Below are 21,812 nucleotides of genomic sequence, written 5' to 3'. Positions count from 1 at the left end.
ATATACTCCCCTCCCCCTCCCATCTTACCTTCCTCCTCTCCTCGCTCTTTGGATTCCAATGCCTTTTGTGGTTTCGATTTTTTCATATTTTTTTCTTGACTTGGATAGCGAGTGACACTATTGTTCAAATTTATTTTGGAATCTCTCTCTCTCTCTCTCTCTCTCTCTCTCTCTCTCTCTCTCTCTCTCTCTCTCTCTCTCTCTCTCTCTCTCTTTTTTTTTTATACTTGAATAGGGCATTATTATTCAAATTTATTTTAGAATCTCTTTCTTTCTCTCCAGATGTCTTTTAACTTTCTCTCAACTATAAAAATTTAATGAAACTTCAGATGTACATTTATTATTATTATTATTATTATTATTATTATTATTATTATTATTATTATTATTATTATTATTATTATATTAATAACAGTACAGAAGCATTAATTACAATGATTATATAGTAAACTTTCACTTTGAAGTTAAATGCAAGGTAAATTAAAAGACTGAAGTTAAATGCAAGGTAAATTTAACCAAGTTTAAGACTGAAGTTAAATGCAAGGTAAATTTAACCAAGTTTAAGACTGAAATTCATATTACAAAGACTTGTCTTGATGGAATTTTTTTTTTTTTTGATAACCAGTTGTAAGTTGACCATAATTTATGTATATCCAGAGAAGCTGTTTTGTTAAGTGTATGAAGTGAACAATTAAGAGAGAGGAGAATAATATTTGGGTAGTCGAGAATATACTGTTCTTAACTACGTGAGTTTTATTTGGACGGGGCTGATTCTTTTGTGTGTTTTTTTTTTCTTTCTCTTTGTTTTTTGGCTATGAACCATCGTGTTTGAGTAAACACCCCCCCCCCGTGCTGATTTCATTACTTGGTGACGTCACGTTTTCTTATTTCTTGAGCATATCTCTTGCAGTAGATGACAGATTAGTGAGGTGGTTGACAGCTGAAACGATTTCAGTACAAGGGAATGAAACTGTTTAGATATTGTTTTGTATATAACTGTCACTGCGCCCTTACTCCCCATTGGGGGCTATTGCCGTTAGAGCAATTCACGTGGTGCACTGTATGCAGTGCTAGATTTTTACTTTAACCTTAATTTCTGCTCTCTTTCCTCAGTCTTGCTATCCAACATCTCTAACTGTTACTTATTGCAACTGTGGAGTTTTCTCACAGTTCTACGTTTAGATTTAGTGTCCGGTTCTCTTTGCTCTGGCTGTCCAACCACTCCTTCTCTCTATCATCTTCTCTCAACTCTTTTCGTCTCTCTCTCTCTCTCTCTCTCCATTTACCTAGTGAATTCAGAGGTCTCTCTCTCTCTCTCTCTCTCTCTCTCTCTCTCTCTTCTCTCTCTTTCTCTCTCACTATACCTTGTGAATTCAGAGGTTCACGGGATAAACAATCTCTTTACCTTGTGAAGTCAGAGGCAGGCTCTCTCTCTCTCTCTCTCTCTCTCTCTCTCTCTCTCTCTCTATACTCTTCTCACTAATTCAGAGGTTCACGTGGATAAACAATCTCTTTACCTTGTGAATTCAGAGGCAGGCTCTCTCTCTCTCTCTCTCTCTCTCTCTCTCTCTCTCTCTCTCTCTCTCTCTCTCTCTCTCTCTCTCTCTCTGTGAATTCAGAGGTTCACGTGGATAAACAATCTCTTTACCTTGTGAATTCAGAGGCAGGCTCTCTCTCTCTCTCTCTCTCTCTCTCTCTCTCTCTCTCTCTCTCTCTCTCACTATACCTTGAATTCAGAGGTTCACGTGGATAAACAATCTCTTTACCTTGAATTCAGAGGCAGGCTTTTCTCTCTCTCTCTCTCTCTCTCTCTCTCTCTCTCTCTCTCTCTCTCTCTCTCTCTCACTATACCTTGAATTCAGAGGTTCACGTGGATAAACAATCTTTTTAGTGAATTCAGAGGCAGGCTCTCTCTCTCTCTCTCTCTCTCTCTCTCTCTCTCTCTCTCTCTCTCTCTCTCTCTCTCTCTCTCTCTCTCTACCTTGTGAATTCAGAGGTTCACGTGGATAAACAATCTCTTTACCTTGTGAATTCAGAGGCAGGCTCTCTCTCTCTCTCTCTCACTATACCTTGTGAATTCAGAGGTTCACGTGGATAAACAATCTCTTTACCTTGTGAATTCAGAGGCAGGCTCTCTCTCTCTCTCTCTCTCTCTCTCTCTCTCTCTCTCTCTCTCTCTCTCTCTCTCTCTCTCTCTCTCTCTCTCACTATACCTTGTGAATTCAGAGGTTCTCAATCTCTTTACCTCAGAGGCAGGCTCTCTCTCTCTCTCTCTCTCTCTCTCTCTCTCTCTCTCTCTCTCTCTCTCTCTCTCTCACTATACCTTGTGAATTCAGAGGTTCACGTGGATAAACAATCTCTTTACCTTGTGAATTCAGATGCTTCTCTCTCTCTCTCTCTCTCTCTCTCTCTCTCTCTCTCTCTCTCTCTCTCTCTCTCTCTCTCTACCTTGAATTCAGAGGTCTCACGTGGATAAACAATCTCCTAGTGAATTCAGAGGCAGGCTCTCTCTCTCTCTCTCTCTCTCTCTCTCTCTCTCTCTCTCTCTCTCTCTCTCTCTCTCTCTCTCTCTCTCTCACTATTGTGAATTCAGAGGTTCACGTGGATAAACAATCTCTTTACCTTGTGAATTCAGAGGCAGGTGTGAATTCAGAGGTTCACGTGGATAAACAATCTCTTTACCTTGTGAATTCAGATGTTTTGAATTCAGAGGTTCACGTGGATAAACCAGCGCCTTGTACCCACGCTTGTACCCCAGGCGGTAAAACCCACATTACCTGTCGCGACGCCAGATAATCCCTAATCAATCTATCAAACAGCCATTCATCTTAGTCATTCACGCCTTAAGTGACATCCAATCACTTTATCTCTACTTATTATCTGGTGATTTTTCTGTCTTTGAATTTTCGTAGAACTCGTTATTTTGTACTGATAACACTGATAAGGATTCATAAAATGTATGTGCTTTGATTTGGAAGTCGTGATGTTCCGGATGATTTATTAAAAAAATTAGACGACCGAGGAATTGAGAGTAAATGCACTGACGTTTGACGCGTTTTTTTTTTAAGTGGATTTATATATTTATTTACTTTGCTTGAAATGTTGAATACTGTGAGGCTGGTGGTGTGTATGCTGTGGTAATTATATATATATATATATATATATATATATATATATATATATATATATATATATATATATATATATATATATTATTTATACATATACATATATATATATACATATATATAATATATATATATATATATATATATTTATACATATACATATATATATATATATATATATATATATATATATATATATATATATATATATATATATATATATATATATATATATATATAGATAGAGAGATATATATATATATAGAGAGAGAGAGAGAGAGAGAGAGAGAGAGAGAGAGAGAGAGAGAGAGAGAGACCCAAAATCTCTATTGTCACCTTAGTATATTCGAATCTTGTATAATTCGCGGGAAGTAGGTTATTCATAATTACAATAAACTCGATATTAATGGGTTATTCGTGGCTTAATATTTGAAAGTATAAAAATCCCAAGAACAGAATTGATAAGTTCCCACCAAATTCTGTATGATATTTCTTGCCTATTTTGCCTCTTTACCGGCAAATATATTCCGTAAAAGTGAAAGAGATATCAGCAGGCGAATCAGATATTACCACTGAGGTATGAAATCCCACACATTCCCAAACGTGCTGTTGTTTATATTTATATATTTTATATTTAGCTGTAATTAATTCATATTTAACCGTAATTATGCATTTTACCAAACTATCCTTCTTTAATTCCAAGTATAAATCAGGTTCTGTAGTTCTTAAGGTCCTCTTCGCCCGTGGGTGCTCCCCGCGCCTAATGTTGTTTAATTCTTCCTTCCAGCATCTCTCCCTGATGGGCGTAGGGAAGTGGGAAGTGGCCGCCTCCGAGTGGATGGGCGGAATGGGCGGGGGAAGCGACTCGGATTCCGGAGAGGGCGACTACGTCTTCCCCGGGGACCTCCCCCAGTCCCTGTCGCAGTACCTCGAACACGAAATAGATATAGAGGTAAGTGTTGCTTGATGAAGTTTTGTATTGGAACGAGATTAATTTATTAGTTGTTGATAAAATTTGGGACCCTATTCATGTGGAACAAGCCCACTGGCAGAAGAATATGGCCACTAATGAAATGTAGAACTTGGAACAAGCCCATCAGAGGGGCCATTGACTTGAAATTCGAGCTTCCAAAGAATATGGTGCTTAATAATGAAATGTAGAACTCTATTAATATGGAACAAGCCCACCAAAGGGGCCACTGACTTGAAATTCGAGCTTCCAAAGAGTATGGTGCTTATTAATGAAATGTAGGACCCTATTCTTATGGAACAAGTCCCCCGAAGGGGCTACTAACTTGAAATTCAAGCTTCCAAAGAATATGGTGCTCATTAGGAAGTTAGAGAAGGTAAAGGAAAATACAGAATGAAGAGATCTCACTTATTCAAAAGAAAAAATAAATAAAAAGATAAAAACGTTTTAAATGCAAGGAGAATGGCATTAGGCTAGTAATGCATGTATCTTCGCTTGAACTTTTGAGGTTCTAGTTCCAAGACATCATTAGGGAGACTTGTTCCACAGTCCAGTGGTGTGAGAAATAAAGGACCTCTGGAACTTTGGAGAAGTTGGACAGCAAAGAACATTAACTGCTGTTGAGCGAATCTATTTGCTCGTGGCGGGAAAAGGGGACCAATTGTAAATGTGAAAGATCTCTAAAATATAACTTACGAAAAGTGACAAACAAGAGACCATCCGTCGACGGTCCAAGTCATAACTGTTCATATTAGGAAACAGAAACCTCTACCCCCTGAAAAAGGGTATGCCAGTGTTTTTCACTATTATTACGATACACAATCATTTGCATAACGTTGGGTGTTCACCCGACTATCCTAGTGTTCTTGTTTTACCATTTCAGAATGTGATCACTTTCCGTCAAGTGGTTCAGCGTTCCATTGACTCTAGCAGATGCATTTGCTGAGGCGGAGTACATATTATAAGTTCCCCATATTTTATCAAAGGAACTGAGGTTCCTAAATCCTTGCGTGTCGTGTTGGCTCCACCCTAGCGACCAGTTTTCGTTTCTGGTATGTTTTTAGAGTAAGGGTTCAAGTCGTCGTCCATGTGAGAGTTTGAACAAAAATTTGAATGTGCTGGGAACTAACATTTAGTCTTCGGTTGTGTTCATTCGAGGTTCCTACCTTTGTGAAGTAGCTCAGGATTGATATTTATATGTGGTCGGGGTGTAATTTCATGAAGGGGATGATTTTATAACCTTTATTTCATTTAAAGCAGATAGATTAATAAAAATATCGTCTGTAAATCTAGAAGAGGTGTCTTTAGACTTCTATCGAAGTGTGTATCACCACGTGAAAATATTCTGGAGTACCTGTAAGTACTTAACTCGTAACTTCCTTGTCACCAGGTACACAAAAAGGCCACGGAGAATAGATATGCCAATAAACGAGTATTCGTTGCTCGTACTTAACCCAAAAGTTTTATGGTGGTCAAGTTCGATAGGTGGAGACGGCCGCGCTAAATCTGCCTTGCCCATGCATGTATAATTTGAATTTGCCTTCTGACATATGTCTTCACTTGTCATTTCTCTGTTTAGTGCTATTAAATTTTATTTATATTTTGCCTGCATATTGCTCTCGTGCCTTCTGTCCACTTACGATTTATGTCACGAGTTTGGAATGTTCATCAGTGGGTGTGAATGTGACAGTAATATTGCCTGCGAACAATACATCACCCTTCTCTTATTGCCTGTCAGCTAGAGATGGTGGTGCAAGTAGTCTCTCTCTCTCTCTCTCTCTCTCTCTCTCTCTCTCTCTCTCTCTCTCTCTCTCTCCCGAGACTGGTTTACTGATTCACGTGTACTGGCGTCACAGAAAGCTAGAAAGGAATGGGTGTTGTCGTTTTATGGTTAGTTTTGAAACTTGGTGGTGACGAAGCCATGTTAAGCATAACTGCTAATGTAAAAATTCTTAGACTATATAGTAGAGCATTTTTGGCATGATAGCGATGGCCACTGACTTACTGTTGTCATGTTTACCCGTAATTTTACTTGGGTAATTTTATTACTAAAATTATGCCCAATTTAAATTTGATTCTCAGATACGGTCCAGAAGCACGGTGACATTCTGTGGAAATACTATTTTTGAGCATTTTTAAGAAAATTGTTGTCCCTCGTAGTTAAGTTTGTGTCTTGAACTGATATTTCACGTTTATATATATATATATATATATATATATATATATATATATATATATATATATATATATATATATAATATATATATATATAAATATACTGTCTTTCAGTTCAAACAGCGCATAGCTGTTATCGAAACTAGAAAAATAGGTTAAATTACCAAGAGTCATGTGTACGAGAAAAAGAAATTAATTAATTAAAAGATTTCTAAAAGATAAATAGCTTAGTCAATGAGTAATATATATATATATATATATATATATATAGAGAGAGAGAGAGAGAGAGAGAGAGAGAGAGAGAGAGAGAGAGAGAGAGAGAGAGCAAGCATTCAAATACAACACGCATATTTATTTATGACACAGCTTCGTGCATCTGTACACGGCTACTGGTCTGGTTAAAGTAGCATTGAACAGATACGCTCCAACGGCTTATATGGAGCATTGGAGCGTGATGTGCTCCGGTAACTCTTGCAAGTTTGGGACTGTTTTCTTAATGGGGCTTTTTGTTTGTTCTTAGACGTTATTATTATTATTATTATTATTATTATTATTATTATGTTTATGGATAATTATTGGCATTAAAGGTCTTTTTTTTTTTAAGTTATTACGATTGTTATTGTTAATATTGACATTATTTTCGGTTTCATTTGTCGTTATTGTTATAATAATTATTTGTGATTATCTGAATATTTAATATTGTTCGTCACCCACTTTTTAGACTATTACTTCACCTCCATTCCCGTTTCGTTTCTTCAGTCTTGCTGTCCAACCTCTCTAACTATTGCTCCTTGGTGCAACTGTGGGGTTTTCTCCCCGTTCCACCTGTAGATCGTTGTGTTTCACCTCATTTATTTTCTGGAACCCGGCTCTGCCTGGCATGTCTCCCCTCCCCGGGGCGGACAAACAGGTTCGCAGGAGGAGGGTGGATGTGTCATGTCTCCCCTACCCTCTCGATCCCCTATCTACCCCGCCCCCTACCCGGGGCCGGACAAACAAGAAAGATTTTATTATTATAGAAGATTCGTGAGAGCAGTTTCAAGAATATTGAACGCTGGGCATTTTATTGTTATATATTTTCTGAGTAACCAAGAAATGTAATCTCGAATTCGAACGGCAAAACTTGAAATTGAAACCGAACACCCTTGAATTCGGACAGGAATCATTTCTGGGGAATCCAACGATGACGTCACCTGCCTTTGATTCGAACTTGACTGATGGCCTTTCCAGCCCCCGGATTGTCTCTGTCGATTTCGCCGTAGCTAATATGCAAATGCGTCACCCATATGGCATACTGTACCATTTGATACAGTTAATTCATTTCGCGTTTAACTTGGCGTGACCTTACAAGTGTGCACACTCTTGGGACTCCAGACTCTCTCTCTCTCTCTCTCTCCGGTCCCAGCGATGAAAGGTATGGCGTAGGAGAGTGTCTTTAAAATTCGTATGCCTGTGTTGACCCAAGTAGTGAAATAGGTTTTTATTATTATTATTGAAATAGTTTAACCATACTACTGAACTGACTGTCATTTATTGTCAGTTGACTATTGTGGATAGCAGCTGGGGTAGGTGACGTAGATTGAAAGAGAGAGAGATAGATAACTCTTGTGACTGATCAGTATTCAGTCAAGAAAGTTGTCATCAAATCTTTAAAAAAAAGAAAAAGAAAAAAGTTGGTCCTGTAGAAGGTAGTCCTCAAAATTCTGTCTCCCTCCTTCTCCGATGTTCACTCGCCGCCTTGTATTTGGAGTGGGGCTGCTGGTAGGGGACGGTTCCTATTTTGAATTTAAGATGAAAGCAGTGGGCTGAATGCTAAAATGCGGAAGGGGGTTGAGTAGCACTTCGTAAGGGGCGAGACGCCCACCACTCTTTAGGGACAGCCGTGCATATATTTCTCAGTGTGATCAAAGTTTCTCTCGATGGCAAATGAAGTGTCAACAAACTTATCACAATGCTTCTGATGCACAACTGAGTTTGTATAATATATATATATATATATATATATATATATATATATATATATATATATATATATATATATATATATATATATATATATATATATATATATTTGTGTGTGTGAACGTTTATGTAGGTACATCCTGATAATACTGATTAGTTACGTATAATACTGTTACTTTCCATCTCAATATGTTCAAAGACCCAGTTCCCTTTTACAAATAATGAGAGTTCATTTAAAAACATATACAGTAATGCAGTATCAGCCATTGTTTAACGTCCAACTGCATATCAGCACTGCTGGAGACGACTTGTCTATATTTTTAGCTGTTTTGTATTTTGTACAACATGGTTTAAAGATTTAATTTCCTTTGAGATCACTTATCAACCAGAATATCGTGTATCTTGGAAATGTCAGAGGGAAATTTGATTTTATTCCATTTCGAAAACGACAATGAAAGTGAATAACTTTCACAGACATCACCGTATTTGAAAAGCTGCCCTTTTCCCCGCCACATCCAAGTTACACTGACGTAAAGCTTTCTACCTTGTGCAGCGAAATCATAAGTCCGTTGCAAAATGCCTTCCAAAATGCCCCCATTGTTGTATTGTCTGCCTCCCCATTTCTCAAGGTAGAACCTGGGTGCAAACAAACGACGGAGGTTTTCTTCATAGCTCGGGAGACGAAGCCTCAACGGGGAAAGATTGCCATAGAAGTGGTTTCTCTTCCGGCCGGGAACACTTTGCGGTGATTCTCGCGGCGTTGGGAAATTCTGGCGGGAAAAAGAGACGCGAGGTGGGAAAAGCGCGCGAAAAATTCGCGGGTAATGTTCGATTGTGACTCGGTTTTTGATGGGGCGCACCAGTTATTGTTTGGGCTCCATCTCATTTATTTTGCATAATCTTCTCCGATGCGCTTCTCTCACTTTTACTGCTTTCGTGGTTTCCGTAATGTTTGAAGGGAAGGAGCAGCCGGAAGTTGTTGTATTGGTTGGCGAAAGATGTGTAGATAAGATAACGAAACTGACGGTATTTCTGGCCTGCTGTTATTCGACATGTTTCTACAGTCATTTAAAACCTCTCTTGATATTTTCTATATATTTTAAAGCAGTGAACCAGAGAGAATGCACGACTGTGACTGTGATTTAATAACTAAACATTAAATGATTGCTTTATGGATTGGAAATCGGAAACTTCAGTTTCTGCTTCCGTAAATGGACTAATTTCAATTACATGTACGTAGAATAACGGATTTATTTGCTGCCGTCGTAAGCGATTGTCACACCAATTAAATAATTCAGAAGGTGAATGAAAGTGATTTCAATCTTGCCTTTTGAAAAGTCTTTCATTTATCAAGAGATTGGCAGATAAAGGGGTCAGATCAGGTCAGTAATGGAAGAAGTGACTGAGGGCGTGTATAGAATGAATCAGATCATTTCAGCAGCGCAGTCCTACTTCTGTCAGGAGCGAGTCATGGGGTGACTCACCCAATTTTACAGATACTGTGGGAGGTAGCAGTGAAATAAAGTAAGCAGTGCAGTATGTGAACGGTACTGTGATTATTCAACTCCAGTCTGGAACCGTTCAGTTTTGAGGTAAATCACTGATTTTGCAGAAGGTTAAAATGGTACTGAGAAGTCACTCGTACTTTATATTGTATTGTAGCCACTCACATGGTAATTTCTCTTTAAAGGGGCATTAGGAAAAAAAGAATAGTAAGCCACCAATACGGTAAAGTAATATTGAGAGAGAGAGAGAGAGAGAGAGAGAGAGAGAGAGAGAGAGAGAGAGATACAAGCAAGGAATCACCTTAAACAAAACACCCGTGGATGGAAAGTGGCAATGTAAATAAGCTGCTGCCCTGCGCATGCGCAGTCAGCAGTCCCACGGAGGCGAGCGTGTTAGGACGCTAGATAGACCCTCTTCCATTGCTGTCACATCGCACTGCAATAACACAGATCTCGCTAAATTGCACGCGGTTGAGTGCTTTAATAAACTCTGACAGCGACCAGAATGTACTTGGGTTCCCTGCCGGGTGACTGAAGGGTGGGGAGGAGGAGGAGGAATAAAAAAAAGGGGGAGGGAGCGGTAAGGTGGATTAGGATGGATTTTACTCGTTGCGACATATTTTCCATTGTAGACCTCATTATGGGCTGTAATTAATTCCATTTCACGGTGCATTGAGCAACATTGAATATTACTGTTTTAAAATTTGATTTTTTTATAAATGGTTTGTGTGGTTACGTATAATGGCAAGCGTAAGGTTTTATTTTTCATTTATAAAGGAAATCGTAACGATTCTAAGAATGCTTATGCTTTAGTCCTCAATTCGACTCATTTTGTGTATAAGAGAAAATAGATGTAATTTAATGGTGAGAAAGATTTTTGAAGGAAATCTTCACGATTTATCTTTCTAAGAATGTTTATACCTAGTCTTTAATTAAATTCAATTTGTGTATAACGGAAAATAGTTATAATTTATGACAGAGAGAGAGAAGGCAGCATAATCCCGGATCGTCAAGAATCATTTTACGCAGCCTGAAAAAACAAAACACCGGAGCGGAGCGTACCAGGATTCCACGCTGTTGATGGACGTGTCCTGCATTTGCTTTCTTTCTCTCTCTCATTCTATCCTTTCTTTCTTCCTTTCTTCTTTCTTTCTCTCTAGCTTTCCTTCACCCGGGCCGTCTCGTTGCAAATAAATGTGACTTCTCCCCATTGTTCGTCACCTGTTGCATAACAATGGCGCATTCATTCGCAGATGCTACGGCACAGGAGAAGCTGCTTCGTCGGGCAGGGCATTGTGGAGTCCGTGAGGTTCAGGCTGGAGTAGTAGAGAGGCCTCCTGTAGGACACTTCTTTTATTTCTCTCTCTCTCTCTCTCTCTCTCATTAGGATGGTGTGAGGCTTCGTGCCCCGCCTTGCTGTTCTCTCATTCTGCCTAACTCCATTTTCTGAGTTGATGAAAAAAGGGAAAGCTAGCGGCTGTTGGGCCCACCTTCTCAAAAAGTAAAGAAATGTGGTTGATATAGGCCTATATACATACATACATACATGCATACATACATACATACATACCAGTGATAATACCCTGGATTGTAATTATTTCTGTTACAGATAATTGTGAATTTATTGCAAGTATACTTGACCTCCATATCTTTGTGACAACGGTTCGGAATGCCGGTCTAGTGACCGTTCCACCCGTTTCCCCTTCTTCGATTATTTTATTTATAAAATGAAGAACAATTAAACAGATTGATATATACGAAAGGTAAATAATTGCCCTTGAACCAAAAGTATCTGCCCCGCACATTACAGCCTTTTTTTTTTTCCTCAGACGACCATAGAAAAGACCAAGTCCCAATTAAGGAGGACCTTGGAAAACATGAGAAAGCCCGTGGTACTCAAGGGAGTCCAGTAAGTTCTCTGCACTTAATAAATTCCTTGTCGCGTTAATTATCCATTTAATGTTAATGTTGTCTTGCAGGAAATAGTGTTGGAGCGGACGTCCCCCGAGGAGAAGCTCGGCCTAACGCTGTACTACAGCACCGCCCCGGCCCCGCCGCCGACCCACATGGCGGACCAGGACGAGGGCCTCGACGTGGCCGAGGACGAGGGCGTCTGTGGGGAGGACTACAAGGGCGTGGTGACCGAGGTGCTCGTCTCGCAGATCGAACAAGGGACCGTCGCCAGTAGGGACGGAAGACTCAGGATAGGGGACCAGATTCTTCAGGTGAGAGGACGCGCTTGGGCGGTTTTGGCCACAATTTGAGGGGTGTTTTGTGATGGTTTTGGGAGGTTTGGCTTTTGTTTTTGGTTTGTTGTGTAGCGTTTAGTGTATGTGTATGGTGTTTTTATGTACCGTATGTTTATTTTAACCAGTAAGTCGTTTTACCTAAAAGAATTTTGGGGTCCCGAGCAAATAGTCGCCATATCTTAGCAACGATAATTTTTTTTTATTTGTCAGTAATTAAACTTACTTTTTGCAGTTCACCTGCAGATGTTTTCCTTGTTCACAAATTGATGTAAATTTCCCCTTAGAGAATGAACTTATTTTAAACAATCAAAATATTGTGGTATTTTTTTTTTTCTCTCCATTTCAAGTGTCTAATATCCTTACACACACACACACACACACACACACACACTTCTTGCACACTCTCTTAGGATTTCAGAATATTAAATCCCTTCCAATCTATCACTTTTTGTGTACAGGAGAACTATCAATAAATAAGTACTTTAAAATATAAATGAGTTCAGTTGGAAGCATCTTGATGGTAAAGTACTTGAAAGTCCCCACGAGTCTCTGTCTCAATACACAAGAATAATAGAAAATCTTTTTGTCGTTAATGGGTGTGATTAACTTGTGTCATTGTTTATTAGCAAAAGTATTAGTGTATTACTGAGTAATGTTAGCGTGTATGTTATATTCAATGACTGCTTCCAGTATAATTCTCTTGTAAGCCTCTGCCACCTGTATTAAAGATACCACAGATCTGAGATGGCAGAACCTCACAAAAGATTTATACAGGAAGTATAGATGAAATTTATCCTATATGGAAAATAACTTTATTTTTGGCTTTAAACGGAGAATTATGGAAATTGCATGAAAACTGATTGGTCAGCTTCAATTCTTTTCATCAAAACTTACACATGGGTGCAAGTTGAGTACACTCCTTATTGTTAGCAGAAAACTACAAATGGCCTGTGATGTTACTTTATCAATTTATGTTTTCCAGTCACATAACACCTAGATGTGATGGCATAATGTTTGTCTAGGTTGAGTTTATCTACAAGTTAATAACGCATCTTAAATTTTTGCAGATCAATGGCGTAGAACTGACGACGAAAGCTCAAACCGAAGAACTTTTTGCTGGCTGTGGTACAAAAGTTAGTCTTCTGGTGTCCCGGACACAGTATTATGTAAGTTTTCTCCCATGGAATTTCAGAATTTGCTAAGAGGAATAAGTGAAAAATCTCTCTTTTGTACACACACACACTCTTACTAGCATTTAAATGTAAAGGCGTTTGAGCATTTTTTTTTTTTTTTTTTTTTTTTTTTTTTGAAGATCATACCATGTAACCCACAAGACCTACTATATATTTTTTATACAAGTATTTAGTGAATAGCTTTAGGTTAAGAGCGATCATCACTACTTCTTTTCGTCTCATAATGGCTCAAGGTGATATTTCAGGACGAGGATGACCTTGTGGAAGGCGAAGTTTTAGAAGACGTCGTAGAGGAAGACGAAGACGTGGAGCTTCTTGATGCCAATTCTGAGTTCCATACCAGTAGGTGAGTAGTGTCACCCCTCTTGCTGTGTGTTTGAACAAGAAATTATCAGTAATTCATTCTGGTTTGTATTTAGTTCAAGAGTCTTGTACACAAAGAAACTCACTATGTTTTGGGGGTCATTGCTTGTGGTGGGATGTGTTTGCCTCTATATTTTTGGTTGAGGATTGATTAGGTATATAGTGCTGGGAAGAGGTGGTTAGTGATGTAAATACATTATTTACCACAGTATTGTATTATTTTGGAATAGATAAATGAAATATATTCGCCTGACAGCACAAGGAGGCCTGACACCTTGCAAAAAAAATAATAATAATAATTCCAGATCTATTCACAGACCTTATGGGTCTGTTGTGAATTGCATTGAGTCACAATGAAGCCCTATAGTACATTGGAATTAACGGTAGTAGCAGACAGAGGTGTCTGTTTTGGGACAGTTATTCCTGCTCTTAATATTCATTTATTCATAGCTACAGGTTATTATCAGGAGATTATTTCTACAAAAATAACATATTTTCATATCATACGAAGGACCACTGAGCAGTGTGATTAAGACAGTCATCCTACTGTGAGTTCAATAAATTCCATGAAAAAACATGTATTTAAAGATGTAATTTATGTATAATTGCAAGACAACAATCAGAGGCATAGAAAGGGGGGAAAAGTGGTATTTAGCCAGAAATTGAATTGAATGTCATCGTTCTTAAAAGAGCGAAGGTAATTGGGATTATGAATTGGTGCTAAAACTTACTGTGTAGTTGGTCATTAGATGGCAGATTTAGTAACAATGAATGGAGACTTATAGAATAATTTTGATAACAATGCAGTTGATGATATTTATTCACCATTAGCTTATAGGTGTAGAAGTTAAAAAAAAGTTAAGTATACCTTAGTTTAACCAGACCACTGAGCTGATTAACAGCTCTCCTAGGGCTGGCCCGAAGGGTTAGACTTATTCTAAGTGGCTAAGGACCAATTGGTTACCTAGCAACGGGACCTGTGGTGAGACTTGTTCAGTAAAGATGTTTTTCCTATTCCCACAGATCTCCCGCATTATCCATGCAGAGTAGCAGTAGTATCATCAAGAAACCCATTCTAGAAGAGGCACAGGAGAACACCACAAGATCTTCATCACCATCCTCGTCCTCATCCTGCGAAAGGAAACCAACAAAGAAGTGCTCATCGGCATCATCAACTTCCTCCAAGGGATCTCAAGGGAAGAGCAGCAGCATTTGCTGTTCAACGATAGACAGAGAGATGCACGCTCTTGACGCTCAAATGGCTGATCTCGCCCACCAGTGCGAGCAGCTGGAGGCTAACCACAAGAACGACCAAAGAGTTCAGGAAACACACCAGAAGCAGACGTACCAAAAACAGCAGCAGAGAGGGGTCGAAAAGGGTTCTTTCTGCAGACCGCCCGCCAAAACGCCACTGCCTGTGGGGTCTGAATCTGACCACATATACGAGTCCATTCCAGACGTCGTGGAATCCGATGAGCCTATCTACTGCGTGCCATATGAGCCCGGTCGGACTTCACGTCGTAGTCAGCAGCAACCTTCCCCGTCGACGGTCTCGCCCTCGAAACGTCACCACCAAAAGATGCCTGCGCATCAGCCTCAACTCCAGCACTTAAGTAGTAGTCGTAATACCCGAGGTAGTGGGACAAGTAGTAGCAGTACCGGTAGTATCAGAGAGCACCACTTAGAAGAGAAGCAGCAATCAGTGGAGAAGTGGGTGAAGGAAAATCCTCAGCCATGTTCTCCATCATCAAATAAGTCCTCACCTCCTGTTAGTAATTCTGTGAAACGTCCTGATGTGCCCCAGGAGGAAAGGGACTCGTCCTCTGCCTATAACACAGGGGACTCAACGGGAAGCAATCATAGACCGGCATTAGAACTTAGTTTGGTACAGGATCCAAAACTTAGGCAGTCCACCCTTACACTTTGTCCTCCAACTCATGATCAATCACTCCAAGTAAGTATATTTGCTATTTATTACATTTTGTATTTTTGCTACTGGTATGGATATACTCATCTGAATTCAGGCAGGGGTTTTGTCCGTGAATACTTGATGTAAAATTGTCTAGTAAACTTTCAGCACACCAGGTGTTATTGCTTATTTATTTTAAAGCATCTTACCAACGAAAGTCCCCTTCACCATTGATGATGAAATGACCCTAGTTTCATTTAAATTAAAGTATAGAATATTCTACACAAAAGTGAAAATGGGTTTTACTTATAAAATACAATATTGATACTCCTACTGAGTATTCTCCAACAGAACTATAATTGTTAAAAAATGTAAAGCTTAGAGATTTTATATACAGTATGGATTTGTTAGAGCTTGTAAAGGCTTAATGGTTATGTAATGAATGATTGTGTTTATAACAAAAATGATGTCCTGAAATTTATTATCTTAAATTTAAAATTCTGATTCTTTTTATTGGAGACAAAGATAATAGTTCCCAGCTTAAAGCAACAAAGTATTTCAGAAGGGTTTCCCTTTAGTAAGTGTTGTTCTGTATTAATCTGTATTGTACTGAAATGATTTAGAAAATTTTTGTAAAAGCTGCTCATCTAGTCCCCAAATATTCTCAAGTATTTGTAAGAAACTGTATTATTTTCATACGATATAATGACTAATTTCGGCTCCATTTTTTCATTTACATTTTCAGGTAAGTCTAGAATCTGACACGTACTCCGCCATATCATGTGATAGTTGTCGCAGGTGTATGCGACTACCTCCAATCCATGCAGCTCACGCTTTTAGAGCAAGTGGTCACAGCCCAGAAGCAAGTCATCACAATAGTTCAAGTAATCATAAGGCCAGCCAACCAGACTGCGAAAGTCACCGTAACTACGTCACCTTTTTACCTGCTCAAACGATGTACACGAATGCTGCCAACTTGCAGCAGACAATATGGTTACAACAGCAGTTGTTTAGACAAGCATTGCACAAAGGAAGCAACACTGCGCCCACCACACCGACAGGACCAACCTCGGGTCTTCCACCGAAAGTGCCACCCAAGCCCTCTTCAGATCAGCCTGTGAAGATGGAATGGAAGGTGAGATGCCTGAATCTCTTCTGTGGATATGAGAAGTCAGGGCTACAAAGCAGGGAATTGCTCCCTACTTGCAGTTTTTTGTAGTGTGTATGTAATATGTATTTACAGAAAGGACCGGTTCATCTTGATCTAATGATTCAAATGGTCACCTTTAATTACGGTTGAAACCTTGATTTGGTACATTGATGGTGCGGTATATGCACTTGCAATTATCACTATGGACTTAGTGGATGTTGATAATATGAAGTTTTCCCTTGAATACAACTGGAAGGGTATTTCATTCTATTGTTTATGTATTATCAGAGTCTAATTATTTTTCTGCTTTTTGTATCATCCAGTACAGTTATATTTTGCAATGCTAGTTAAATACTTGTTCAAGTATAATGTATAATTGTATCATTGGCAGTTAAAAATAACTTTAATTTTAGTATCTGTAACATATGATTAGCTTTGCAAAAATGAAAGATAAAATGAAATTCCTAAATTTGAATGGCTGAGTGTTGGGGGTTTATACTGTCATAACATTTAGACAACCAACTCCACCATCGTGGAAAGACTGTGGTTAGTAGAGAATTGCAATAGTTAACATTTCTGTGAGAATTTATTTATGAATTTTTCTACAGGTGAAAATAAGGGCCGATGGTACTCGTTATATAACTCGTCGCCCTGTTCGAAGCAAAATGCTAAAGGAAAGGGCTTTGAGAATCAACGAAGAAAGAGCTGGCCTCACCACAGATGATGATGCCATGTCAGAAATGAAGGTCAGTGAATATCTATGATACTCTAGTAGGAATATGAATGGTCATGTGTTTAGTTTTGGATTTTTTTAATTGTGTGTTGTGCAGGAGATATTTCAACTATCAAATGGCATAATGCAGGTGGTAAATCATTCTTTTGCTAACCTCATGAGAATTTAATAGCTCTAATATTTCACATCTGTTATTCTTTGTTGGTTTCAAACCAGCGTGGAATGATTAATTTCAGGTAGTTCTAGTAGAAAAGCAGTACCATTTTTACAAGCTCAGTGTTTTGCTTTGAAGTGACATGCCTCTTTTGTTACCATCCCCTCTTTATGGAAGTGTGATACATTACATAACTTATGATGTTGTAGTTGTTTAATAGCTTTTATCCAAGTGTCAACCTACATTTTCATGTGTTTTCATACTATTTTTTAATGGAATAGTTAATAAAAACAGTTGAGGATGACATTTGAATCTAATTTCTGAATAATTAATAAAATATGGTTTTGGACCTCACTCTTAGATTGTATACTTAAACAAAACAAAAGAATGGTTAGATAATGATAAAACATATTAATGCTTAGGGAAATGGAAAAAGATCCAATTGATAAATGAAAATACTGAGTCCACCCATTGTTCCCTACAGTGACAAGACTTGACAATTGGTACTGGACAGAGTTTGTACATGTAGAGCTCTGAAATGCTAGTAGGATCTTTTTTGCTTTTTAACTATAGACAGAGGAACCAGTAAATTTGTATAGGGAATGAACTGTCTCGTTTGTAAGTCATCACAATAGTTGCATAGAGTTGAGGTCACCTTTGTGTGCTATGAGTTTGCCAACTTCATCAAAACTAAATGCAACTGCCAGGTTTCTTATTTATTTGTGTATCATCTTTCATTCATGTTCATTGTGTATATGGACAGCTTTCATAAAAATTGTAAAATTGTTAATCATAGAAATACCTTACCGCAGAAGAGTACTCCTCTGACATATTAAAAATGTTATGTTTCATCACTTACCATTGTGTACTTTCATCATTATAACCAGTTTCATGTCATTTACAGGATCCAAGGGTTCCTTTTGAGTCCACGAACCTTGTTTATTAATCTCCATTCAGCTGATTTCATCATCATTCATCTCATCCTTGATCGTCATTGAAACCACAATAAAGTTTTTCTTGTCATTTCCTGTGAATAATCTTTCTACTGTATACGTATAGTGCATGGGGTGACTGCTGTCCTAAGCTAATTGCATCCATGTGCATCTCAGAATTTATGTATCACTTTTGTGTTGTCTTGGGTTTGAACAGACTGCGTAAAGGCACAGGGTGAAAATATTAGAACTATTGTATATCAGTAGTTTGCATAGCCAAGTTACAAACTGTAGTAGGGATTCTTTAAAAGTTGGTGTTTGCACATGGATTGGTTTGACTTGACACCCTTTGTGAAGAAGCCAACAAGATCTTTAGCCATACAAGCACCAGTAATGTGGCATCCATTTTCTGAGTTAGGTCATCACATCCTGAAATTCATATGCCTGATCATGCAGTAAATGTTTCGTAAATGGACACATTAAAGGCTATCGTATCAGTCCTTAATTTACAATCTTGTCCTTTATTATAGTTTGTGGAAGGGTACTAAAACATTTTTAAGCAGTCTGAAGTGGGTCTCAGACCTGAACCTTAAAATTTTTTTCAGAATAAGGTACTTCGCTTTTCAGAATAAAAATTCAGTGCTTCAGATGGTTTGAACTCCCATTGGGTGATTGCAAATCGTATGTTTTTGCTGTAAAGTTTGCATCTGAAAAAGTTGGGACTTCCTTGATTGTGTAGATCAGGGAGGTTGGGGCTCTGCTAGTGTTTTCCTCACTGGTATGGCTGTTGCAATGGTTCACTCTGGTGTATTGGTGGTTATTTATCTTATGTCTCCCTCTTTCATGATGGCATTGGCACTGGTTGGTTTTTCTGTCTCTCTCTTTCTGTTGGTGTTTGACATCAGCCAGTCTTTTGTTTCCTCATGCATTTGCTGGTATGGCAATACATTTTCTCTCTCTCTCTCTCTCTCTCTCTCTCTCTCTCTCTCTCTCTCTCTCTCTCTCTCTCTCTCTCTCTCTCTCTCTCTCTCTCTCTCTCTCTCAGCTGCAGTGGTGATTGAAACTGACTTATTTTTTACATTTTTCTGTATGGTAGTTGGGAGAAATTTGGTTTCATTTACAGTAGTTATACAGGGTTTTTTTTCTAGGATATGCAAGGCTTCAAGAAGGTTCAGGCACCAACAATCTGATGCTATGTCTATAATTTATATGGCTTTGATTCTCCCTTGTTCATAGTTGTAGTGACTGAATGTAGCACTTTCATGTAGGCGACAAGAGGTGCTTTGAGAGCTTAAAAGTCGTCATCCTGATTGTATGAGTGATGGCATCTATCTATGCCCTGTGGAACAAATGCAGTGAGAACCAGTTGGTACAAATGCAGTGAGAGAGAGAAAATGAATGATTAACCACCACTGCACCAGAGTAAATCTTTCGTTCAGCCACACCAGTGGGGTTACAACAGCGGAAACTCCCACCCTCCCCAATCAACACAATCAAGGAGGTCCCATGATCTTGGGACGTGGCCTTTACTGCAGAAACATCTGGCATTACAATTGACCAGCGACAAATTTGACCTTAAACCAGCTTGCCAGCTATATATGCCTGTATACCTTTGTTTTCCATCCCTTCCCTCTGTAGATGACTGCCAGTGTGTTCATGAAAACATAAGAGTTAATGAATAAAAATGAAAGCAGTTTACATTTCCATGTTCTTTGGAAATATACTGTGTTATCTGCTTGTTGGTGAAAAGAATATGATTAGAAAAACAGAGAAGACTGTATAAGCTGAATGTTGTTGAAACAGCTGTTGTTCCCAGTAACACTGCCATAAAAGAGGGACTCCTTTCATATTTTTGTTATTACTGCATCAGCTGCATTCAATTTGAAAATTTTTTTTTAATCTTTCTTTGAAACTGCATTTCATGAATGTGTAGGTAAACATTCATTGGTGGGAATTTTTTTAAATAAAAAGAATATAATGCATTCAAGTTGCAAAGTAACCCTGTGTGTATGAGAAAGCCTTGAAACAGTATTGAAATAAGTTGTAGATCATCTGAAGGTTCTTTACTTTTAGGGATGATCCTTCGGTAAGTTGTTTCATTCATTCCTAGGACATGTTTCACTCAGGCTCTGGTGAACATGATCACACCAGAAGACATGTAGACTGATCAGCCTAGTCTCGTCTTTTGGTGTTATCATGCCCAGTAGAGCCTGAGTGAAACGAGGCGTAGAAATGAAAGAAACAGCTTACCAGAGGAACACCTCCAGGAGTAAAAGCTACTGGATGCCCACACCTTACTTCAATATCAGCTCAAGACTTCTTCATGAACATTGAAGTTACTTTACAGCTCAGATGTATTACTAGTATATTCTTTCCTATTGAAAGAATTCCCACCAATAAATGTTTGCCTCTTCATTTCTGAAAGAATGACAAATAAAGGACTGTTACTAGCAGAATAAAATAAAGAGCAAGAGCATCTATAAGAAAGATAAAAATAAACTTTATACTGTACTTGATACTTGTTTGAAAGTGGGTCTGCTACCTACATATTCTTATTAATATTAAATACAGTTTAAACTAACTGCCAAGTTAATACTCCTGGTCACCTACTTTGACAAGCATTATTGTTTTGTAGCCCATAGAGCTTGTGTGCATGTTTATTAAACAAAGCTGCATGTTAAGCTATTAGCCTACTAACATCTCTAATGAGATTCAGGTACATTTAGCTGGCACTTGGCATACAATACTTAATGAGATATAAAGGTATATTTCGAGCATGTGAGGTAACTGATTCTTGATGCTGGTGAAGGTTTGAAGAACAGCAAAGTAAAATAAATCCATCTTTGTCTACCAGCACTACACTGGTGAGTATCACCAAATAGGGTACAGTGCGGACATTACTGAAAGTCCTCTGCAGCATCCCTTCAGTCCCCAACTCAAAGACTTTTTGCCTTCTACTTTTCATCCATTCCATTGGTCTCTTGAGACCTCACATTCCATATTCTTTAGCATTGTCTTACTGCAGTTTTCATCTTTCCTGTAAGAATGTGTTCTTTTGAGGGTCTGTTAGTTTAAAAATAGGATTTGATGATCACGTTATGATTTCTGATGAATTTTGATAATAGCATTAATATTATTAATGTTTACTAGCATCTAAAGCCTATTTGTTTATTCAGAGCTTACTTCTTTGATGTGATATGTTATATAGGAGCTTACTTCTTTCATATGATTTGTTAAATAGGATTTAGAAATCCTAGTAACACATGTTTCTGTGAATTTTAGTATTGTGCTGGGATTGATTTTCTCATAACTCATAGGTTTTATTTATCTTGAGCAGTGGTACAGTGCAATTTAATGCTAACATTCCTCCACACCTGTTTAACAGCAGG

General features: G+C 38.3%; 1 protein-coding gene across 2 annotated transcripts in view; it reads left to right on the top strand.

The window, feature by feature from the left end:
• Positions 1-21,812, top strand: part of Slip1 (SLo interacting protein 1) — a 99,763-nt gene that overhangs the window by 75,438 nt on the left and 2,513 nt on the right. For both annotated transcript variants that reach the window (XM_067083085.1, XM_067083086.1), the window contains 7 exons: positions 3,916-4,080; positions 11,720-11,965; positions 13,057-13,155; positions 13,428-13,528; positions 14,569-15,499; positions 16,200-16,589; positions 17,213-17,350. In XM_067083085.1, the coding sequence (XP_066939186.1) occupies positions 3,916-4,080; positions 11,720-11,965; positions 13,057-13,155; positions 13,428-13,528; positions 14,569-15,499; positions 16,200-16,589; positions 17,213-17,350 (2,070 nt within the window). The remainder of the gene's footprint in view (positions 1-3,915; positions 4,081-11,719; positions 11,966-13,056; positions 13,156-13,427; positions 13,529-14,568; positions 15,500-16,199; positions 16,590-17,212; positions 17,351-21,812) is intronic.

The sequence above is a fragment of the Macrobrachium rosenbergii genome, chromosome 40, assembly GCF_040412425.1.
Source record: "Macrobrachium rosenbergii isolate ZJJX-2024 chromosome 40, ASM4041242v1, whole genome shotgun sequence".
In the NCBI taxonomy this organism is placed as follows: domain Eukaryota; kingdom Metazoa; phylum Arthropoda; class Malacostraca; order Decapoda; family Palaemonidae; genus Macrobrachium; species Macrobrachium rosenbergii.
This window is presented reverse-complemented; position numbering and strand designations above follow the sequence as displayed.